An 8,178-nucleotide genomic window follows, 5' to 3' on the forward strand; every position below is an offset into this window, starting at 1 on the left:
CCCTCCTGCTGATGGGGGGCTGGGTAGAGAGAGAGGAGAGGGGGGAGGACAGGTAGAGGAGAGAATAGGTAGAACATACAGAAATACATTATATTAATTAAAATAAGCTGCCGGTAGATTCAAGTTGAGTGGGTCAGTGGGTCTGCATGCAGCTCTGAAGGCGGCGATACCTGTAGATGAGTACAGAGGGGGCATCCAGAGACGTAGCGAGCTCCAGTGTGTCTGCAAAACTTGCTCCATGCAGGCAGAGCTGAAATTGCAAGTGTATTGTTGCCAGTCTCCAGCCTGGGATGGATGCCAGAGACAGGGAAGCAAGCAAGAAGTGTGGAGAGAGAGAGGCTGGAAGGCAAGATGGCCCAAGCAGGGGAATTATCACCTACTCGCATCCAGGGCAGAACTGGTTGCATGTTGGCAGCCCAGTAGTAAAATAAAGAGTTGGGTAGTGCTGTACCACCTGTACCACCATGGCTTTCTGGATTCTGTAGGGCATTTTTACATAGTTGGGGAATCCTTTATTCCCAAATAAACTCCAACAAGGCCAGGTGGGCTTTGGAATAAAAGCGGGAATATGCGGTGAAAAAATAAAGTAAATTGGAAAGTTCTTTCATCTAATTGAATTGATTCTCCCTGCCAAAGATGAATGCAACGACTGAGAGTGAGGAGTGTGTTGTACACGCTTAAATACATTTCAAAGAGATTTCAAACATTTGTTACATTTTTCAGTATCCGTCACCTTAAGATATGTAAAACCTTTCTTCGGTACTTTAAAGGGGAGTGTTTGCAGATTTGCAGATTTGTGGCTGTAACTTCAACAACGGTGAAAACCTCACTTTTATAAAAGCTGAGTTTGTAACATTCTAACATCTTTAATATTTGTGGAACAAACTCTGTTGGCTTGGAAACATAAAAAAGGAGATCATCAGTGTAATGAAATATATATTTGAGTCATTCCTTTATATCCTGGGATATTAAACAGAGTGATGGCGACAGTTCAATAGCCGCAACAGTGCTTTTTATTTATCCTTGCTGCTCTTTTAACCTCACAAACTTTATTAAACATGAAAATTATTTGTTCTATTACACGTTTTGACATGGCTCACACCCCATTTATTCATCCGCATCGAACAAGGTGGATCACCGATGGGTTCTTTAAAGAACTCAATCCCTCCAGATTACCTGATGGTCTGAGCCACAGAGCAGGGTCAGCAGGTAGATCTCCAGATTACAAAAATCAACCAAAACACAGATCACAGCAGCATGAATTTACTGTCATATAAAACCAACCGAAGCATCGAATGTCAAATTTCATTTTTTACAAACCTGACGCGTTTCAACACGTGTTTCACACACACACGCACACTCTCTCACACACACACGCACGCAAATCTAAGAATCCCGGTATCTGTTGTCTGATTGGAGGAATATTCCAAGGTTCTAAGGGTTATAAGGGAGAAAAAAAACTCGAAACTCATTTCAACACGCTTGAGTCTTCATCTAAAGAGATCATTGTCTCTAGGATATGCAGATGGGTGAAAAAAAAAAACACAGTAACAAGCACCGTTCCTCTAGTTGTTACCACATGGGCGAGTCAGCCAGCTCACTGCAGAAAGAGAGAGAGAGAGAGAGACAGAATCAGAACATTAGCTTCATGCACATCAGCTTCTTGGGGTTTTTTTATAGGATAAAGTGATGAAGGAATTGAATCAATGGTTTCACAGGTTACAAGACTTCTCACCTCAGGATGAAGTCGACACGTTGGGGAAAGTCCAGTGTCTTCCCGTCACCTGCCGCGTCCTCATCCTGCGAAAACAGAAGCAGGAGGAGGTTGTCAGCCGCAGCCAACTCTCACGTCTCCCACTCACCTTACTCGTCTCACAGGTGAGAAACTGATCAAATATTTGTCCCTCGGGTCTTTATGGATGAGGGGACACACCTGTGTACCAGCGGTAAATGCGTCTTCTTTGTCCACAATGCGAGTCTCGGCACAGGTCTCGGGTGCGCCGGGTTGTTCCGGGTCAGCGGATGAGAAAAGAGGCGAATCGATCGATCTGGGCGAAGCTGAGGAACAACCTTCTTCGTCCACAGAGGAACAACCGGGAGCTGTTTGAATGGAGGGACGCAAGCGTGACTTCATGAAATGACGGGAAGCGTGCAGAGGTGATGTCACTCACAGGGGGCTCCGCCACTGGAGTCAACCTCTGGTCCGGTTCCAGACCCCTGCACTGACCAAGGGCCAGAGTTCAGCCGCTCCTGCAACACACAGATTTTACGGAAAATGAAAAAGGAACCTGGGGGTTCGTTCATCATCACCACTTCTGTAAATGGAAGAGTTGTTGCCTTCTTGTCTGCCTGCTCTTCTCTCTCTCTCTGGACTTTTCTGAGGCTGGACTTCAGCTCCTGCAGCTCTCGCCTGGCATTGCTCAGCAGCACCTGCAGGGGGCAGCAGCTGCACCATGCAGATCATCTGAGCTGTTTGTCACATGACTGTGTGTGTGTGTGTGTGTGTGTGTGTGTAATCCAAGTAGCTGAGCATGAACTTTCTTCCAACATGCATGAAGGGAGATGTTTATAGCTGAATGATTTGGTTCCACTGACTCACTCGGTTGCACTCCCGATCGCTCCCCAGCTCAGCTTCCAGCTTCTCCCTCTCCCTCCTCTCCTCCTGAAGCCACTCCTCCTTCCTCTGCACCTCGCAGCTCAGCTCCTGTATCTTCTTCTTATCGCTCTGCACCAAGAAAAAGACGAGTTAAACCCAAAAGGCTGGAATATCGTGGTTGATCTGCAGTCCGCGCTCACTTCCGCCCCGTGTTTATATGCCTCCCTCTCCAGGGCCCAGTTGGCGCGCTCCTCCCTGAGGAGCAGGTCCTCCTCGGACAGTTGCAGCGTGAGCTGGGCCACCTGCAGGCGGGCCTGGTGCAGCTCGGTGTGGGTGTAGCCCTGGCGGGCACCCAGCTCCCTCAGTTCCCTGCGCAGACCTTCGGCCAAGTGCTCGCTGACCTCCAGGCGCTCCTGCAGGCCCCGCGCCTCCTGCAGGGCGGCCTCTGTCTCTGCCTGCCAACAGACAGGAGACTTCTGGAGGACTCTTCATCGCACAAACAACTTGTTTGGTTACAGGTGCGGTCACCTGCAGAGTCTTCTTCTTTTCCTCATCATGCTTCATTTGACTGGAGGTCTTCTTCAGTCTCTCCTTCAGCCTGGGAGAAAAAACGATTTTGTCTCGTGAATTTATAAAAACGGCCGTGTTAAATCCAGCGCGGGACTCTTGCCTGTCAATTTCCAGGTTTCCCTCTCTCTCTCCCTGTCTCAGGACCTTGTTCTCCTCCTCCAGATCTCTAATCCGCTGCTGACTCTCGGCTCTTTCAGCCATAAGAGTGGTCAGTTCAGAGGTCAGGTTTTCACGACTGTACTTCACATCCTGGCAGGATTGTAGGAAGCAAAACACAATCTTGTCAATTTCCTCCTGTCGTGCTTTGTGGGTCAAAGGTCAAACGTACCTCGTGCTTTCCCTCCATCTTTTTCAGCTTCTCGTAATTTTCTCTCATGCCATCTCTGAGCTTGGAGATCACCTCCCTCATGGCGTCTCTCTCCCGCTCCCACTCCCCCCTCGCTCTCCTGCTGTTCTCCTTCTCTTTCTCCACCTCCTTTTCGGTCACGTCCAGCGCTTGCTGGACCTCCTCCTGTCTTTTTAAGCACTCCTCCAGGCGACTCTGTCCGCAACATCACGTAAAAGGGGCTTAAACGTCAGGCACAGATGGCTAAACACCATGTTTCTGTCCCCGTTCTCACCTGCAACAGCTGAGCCCTGGGGACGACAAGCAGCAGCTCTTCCTCGCCGTCCTCCTCATCCTCCTCCTCTTTTAGCGTCTCCAGCTCCTCCAGTGGCTTCGGGAGGCAGAAAGTGAAAGGAGGACTCCGGGCACACACCTGTCCCACCTTATCAACATATCTGAACTCATATCTGACAGCACCGGGCTGCGGCAGATATGACGCTGGAGGGGAAAAAGAGAAAAAACAGACAGGAAGAAGCAAACCTGTTGAACCATTTGACTCCAACTTATCTCCCCAAACGTCTCCCTACCTTATAGTCATCCACTGAGGTCAGCGGATAAATCCACCCTAGTGGTTACCTAATCGAAGCTAAACCACCAGTTGACACAGAGCCTTCTCTGAGATTTGGAAACCCCCCACCTAAAATTAGATTTGCTCCCTCACTGTTGTCTCTTCACAATTCCTCCTTTTTTGTGATTTTTCTTGGGTTTTATATTGCTTTTATGTTCTGTTTTTATGCTATTGTGCTGGTTGCTTAGCTGTTTATTGTAAACCAGGAGACATTTAACTTCACAAGTGAGGATATTTTTGGGGTATGGGGACTTTTTGGCAGATCCTCACAACTTCAAATGTCTTTTTGAGGGTTCGGATTTGGTTTTAAAATTCAGGTTAGATGTGGATTTAGGTCAGGGGTTAGGGTCACTGTCAGGGTTAGCATTTTAAATGCGATGATTAGGGCGGAAAATGCATTAGGCCAATGTCCTCACAAAGATAGAAACACAAACATGTCTGTGCTTCTTTGTTTCTCTACATGTGGGGCCCCTAGAGATCCTTCCAGGAACAAGAAATGATCTGTTTCTTTGCAGCACTTTGACAGGCTTTGCTCTGCCTGACAGTGAAACCCTGTGTTACAGATACGACGATCCAAATTATCATCCAGTCTGCCTGCGGTCTTACCATGGAAAACAACACAGCAGTTGGCACTGTTGCCATCCGTGTGTCCTTCTGGGACCAGAGCCCACGTGTACGTGTGATACCGTTTCACCGAAGAGCCCAGCTATGGAGAAGTAAACAAAGATTAATAAAGTTGTTGCTAACACCCAAAATACACCTTTTTTCCTGTTAGCTCAATGCTACACAGTTAAAAGCACCTGGAAAATCCCAACCCAGTCGCTGCTGTTCCACTGATGGTCTGGGGTCAGACTGTAGTGGCACTCCACTCTGGTTTGGGGGAAGTAGAGTTGCCCAACATTTCGAAACACGACTGTGGGCTGTTTATCCATGGAAAGGCTCGGGAAGAAAACACAGATGGAATGTGCTCCAGTTTCAGTCTGGAGGAGGACAGCTGATGAAAGGCGATAGCGGAGTCGGTGCAGAAACGCCGTGCAGATGCCTGTGGCCACATCATTAGTTGATAAACAACAAGCGGACTCATATCCTGATTTCTGATTTCTATTGTGAAATCTTTGCGGGAACACATCAGCCACCAACATGTATCAGAAAATTCAGTCATTTGTTTAGCAGTACAACGATTTAAACAAAACACATGCCTACTCAGAATCTGAGACCCCGGAAAAGCAGACATCTGATTTATTCATGGATGCTCAAATTAAATTATAGAACTTTGAGAAATCCATCCTTTCTTACCTTATTCTTTCTCTCTCTCTCTCTTTTTTAAAAAAAAGCAGTTCCTCCTCAGCAGCCCGGTGTAGGACAGAGCCGCTCTCATCTGTGGATGATCTGTGATGAGAAATCCTGTCAGGTGCATGAATTTCACAAGACCCGTGTGGCAGCACGGACTCATGGGAGATGTAGTTCACAGCTCATCAAAATCAGCCGTGGTGTCTAATGTGCACGGACACGGACTGTGGGAAGAACCTGTAAAAAATCCACAGAGACACTGGGAAAACAATTAACTCCACAAAGAATGTCCATTCATGGAATTGAACCTGGGATCTCCTTGATATAAGGCATGGAGATTCTCTCAGGCTTATGGGGAGACCAGTACTGTATTATGGGATAGAAGAGCTGTTCTAGGTGGCATAAGTGTTTGTGTTATTTTTCCCAGTGCTATTCTGAGTGCTGTCATGAATTTGCTGATGGGTATGGAACAGACATGCTATGGTCTACTGAACTCTGTGGTCCATTTAAACCACCCAGCCTCATCTGCACGTTTCAGTGATTTCACTAATGCGCTTACGGACATATTTAGGTTTAGTTTCACCCCAAACAAAAGCAAGTGAACTCTGGCTGCAGCCCAAATACGTCCATTAAAATTTAATAAAGGATTTAATAAAGGATTCTAGCAGCAAAAGTTCTGCCATATAATTGAATCTGTTTACAAGTAATTTCTTTTTAATCACTTTTTTCCCAACTGACAGAATTATAGACCCCAGTATAGAAATTATTTATTAAAAGAGAGATTTTTTTTACACCATTTTGAAGCAAAATATGAAACAAAACACATACAATACACGAAGAGCCCAAATACAACCTTTTAAAATAATCTGAAAAGGGGAAAAGAACCGTTTAAAAATAAATATCCAGTGATTTGTATTAATGACATGTTTTTTTAAAAAGTGCAGTGTGTGCAGCAGTATAAATAAATGTTTAGTTTAAGCTTTTTAGAGTAAAATGTAATAGAAGGTGTCCCAAAAAGCATAAAATATGTACAAAAACAACTGAATAAGCCTAAGAAGAGACAGGCTACTGATGAAACCTATGGTTTCAGAGAATATTCTGACTGGTGTTTGCAGCCTTGTAGGTGACAAAGATGGAGAATCTGCTGTTAATGATTGTTCTGTGCGCTCAACCCAGTCATGCACGGGTCAGCAGTGAAAGGACACCCAGTTCTTCCAGTTTGGCTCGAACTACCTCCTCCCAGCCTTTATTGGCTTGTGGGTTCCTGGGTGATGGATGCATGATCCCCTCGACACGCACATCGATCCCTGCCGCAGATAAAGCACGCCGTGCCTGCTGCTCTGCCACTCTTCCAACCCCGATCACCATGGAGATCCCCAACGCCTTCACAGCCTGGCACAGTGCGGTGTCACAGTGTGCCAGGAGGGACTTCCGTTCAGCTACGGGCAGCTCAGGGGGTGTTAAGTTCTTGCCGCTGGCACTCATGAAGATGAGCGGGCACAGATTGTGCACAAAGCAGTGCTGGAAGAAGCGTGCCGGTTCGTCGCACAGCTTCTTGAAGAAGCCCCAGAAGCGTGCTCCGCTCACTTCGCTCCGAGTGCAGGAGAGTCCGGTTATCCTTCGCTTTGGATGCTCATCAGGCGGCCGACTAACCTCCCCCGTGATCTCAAGCCAATCAACGACCGACTTGATTTCACCAAACGGCACCTGTGCAGACAGATGCAGATCATTTTTGCATTTTTTCCAACAACAAAAGCAACAGTTATTGGCGCTGTACATAAATTAATAAATAAATTAAGCTAAAAACCTGGGAGGTTTGACAGTTAAAAGCTTTCACAGCTGCTCAGAATACATCTCAGCTGTGTTGGTGTCCCTTGGAGAGGCTGCTGGTTCTAATGTAGGAAACAAAGATAAATAAATGAAGACCCGTCCATGTGTCAGCAGATTGGACAACACTGCCCCCAGGTGAAAGAACTCGGTGTTATGCGTTTGTTTAGTGTAAATAACTGCGTAATAACTGCGTAATAACTGCGGGACTAAACCCTACAAATGCAGTTGAGCGGGTATGTTTACGCATCCTCACCCCTGTCTGCGCCATGCCGAAAGGTCCTGGGTTCATCCCTAAAAACAGGATGCTTTGTCCGCCTCGGCAGTACTTTTCTACGTAGCAGCGGTGGGTTTCCCAGGCGTATTCCAGCGGCTTGTAAATGTACCGGACCGGCTCGCTGAAAGTGAGCTGCTTGAGATGGACGTTCAGCTCCAGTTCGACCTGCAGGAATCTTTGGGCAGGAGAAAGGGTCGCCTCCTCTGCTGGATTTAAAGCCTCGAACCCATGAGCGAGCCGGTTTCCGTCGCCTGACATGTCTCACTACGACCGTAATAAACAAGATTTGGAAGGATACGTCTATAAGTAGCCTTTGTTTGCGACTGACTTGGTTGGTTAAAGCATTTAAGGTGTATCACTCGATACTGGGTGTGATGAAAAGGTAAAAATTAAACTTCCAGCTGCGTCTTCTTCTGATTTTTCTTTACAGTCATCAGAACTAATGGAATCACTCTCCCGCCCCCTAGAGTTTAAATTAGTTAACTACAACACCGAGCAGCGCAGACACATAGACTTTCATTTACTTATTCTCTGAATTAAATATTCGTATATTGCTGCACAATTGTCCAGATAAGAAAGAATTTACAAAAAAAATGCCTGTAGCTAAAACCACTTCATTAATTTGATGTTTTGGTATGTAACCAAGTTCTATGCAATTTAAAATT

General features: G+C 46.4%; 2 protein-coding genes across 2 annotated transcripts; both read right to left on the reverse strand.

The window, feature by feature from the left end:
* Window positions 1-990: 990 nt before the first annotated feature.
* On the reverse strand, window positions 991-5,565 carry LOC130524522 (calcium-binding and coiled-coil domain-containing protein 1-like). The gene is made up of 14 exons (XM_057030748.1): window positions 5,416-5,565; window positions 4,920-5,161; window positions 4,726-4,825; window positions 3,787-3,989; window positions 3,495-3,707; window positions 3,267-3,415; window positions 3,125-3,194; window positions 2,797-3,051; window positions 2,600-2,725; window positions 2,338-2,430; window positions 2,172-2,250; window positions 1,934-2,100; window positions 1,736-1,800; window positions 991-1,600 (listed from the first exon to the last, which is right to left on the reverse strand). The coding sequence occupies exons 2-14, from the start codon at window positions 5,049-5,051 to the stop codon at window positions 1,573-1,575; spliced, it is 1,680 nt and encodes a 559-aa protein (XP_056886728.1). The 5' UTR covers window positions 5,052-5,161; window positions 5,416-5,565; the 3' UTR covers window positions 991-1,572.
* A 594-nt stretch (window positions 5,566-6,159) lies between these two features.
* On the reverse strand, window positions 6,160-7,946 carry smug1 (single-strand-selective monofunctional uracil-DNA glycosylase 1). Its single transcript, XM_057030750.1, has 2 exons — window positions 7,493-7,946; window positions 6,160-7,116 (listed from the first exon to the last, which is right to left on the reverse strand). The coding sequence occupies exons 1-2, from the start codon at window positions 7,769-7,771 to the stop codon at window positions 6,586-6,588; spliced, it is 810 nt and encodes a 269-aa protein (XP_056886730.1). The 5' UTR covers window positions 7,772-7,946; the 3' UTR covers window positions 6,160-6,585.
* Between the last annotated feature and the right edge of the window lie 232 nt (window positions 7,947-8,178).

Source organism: Takifugu flavidus, chromosome 4, assembly GCF_003711565.1.
Source record: "Takifugu flavidus isolate HTHZ2018 chromosome 4, ASM371156v2, whole genome shotgun sequence".
In the NCBI taxonomy this organism is placed as follows: domain Eukaryota; kingdom Metazoa; phylum Chordata; class Actinopteri; order Tetraodontiformes; family Tetraodontidae; genus Takifugu; species Takifugu flavidus.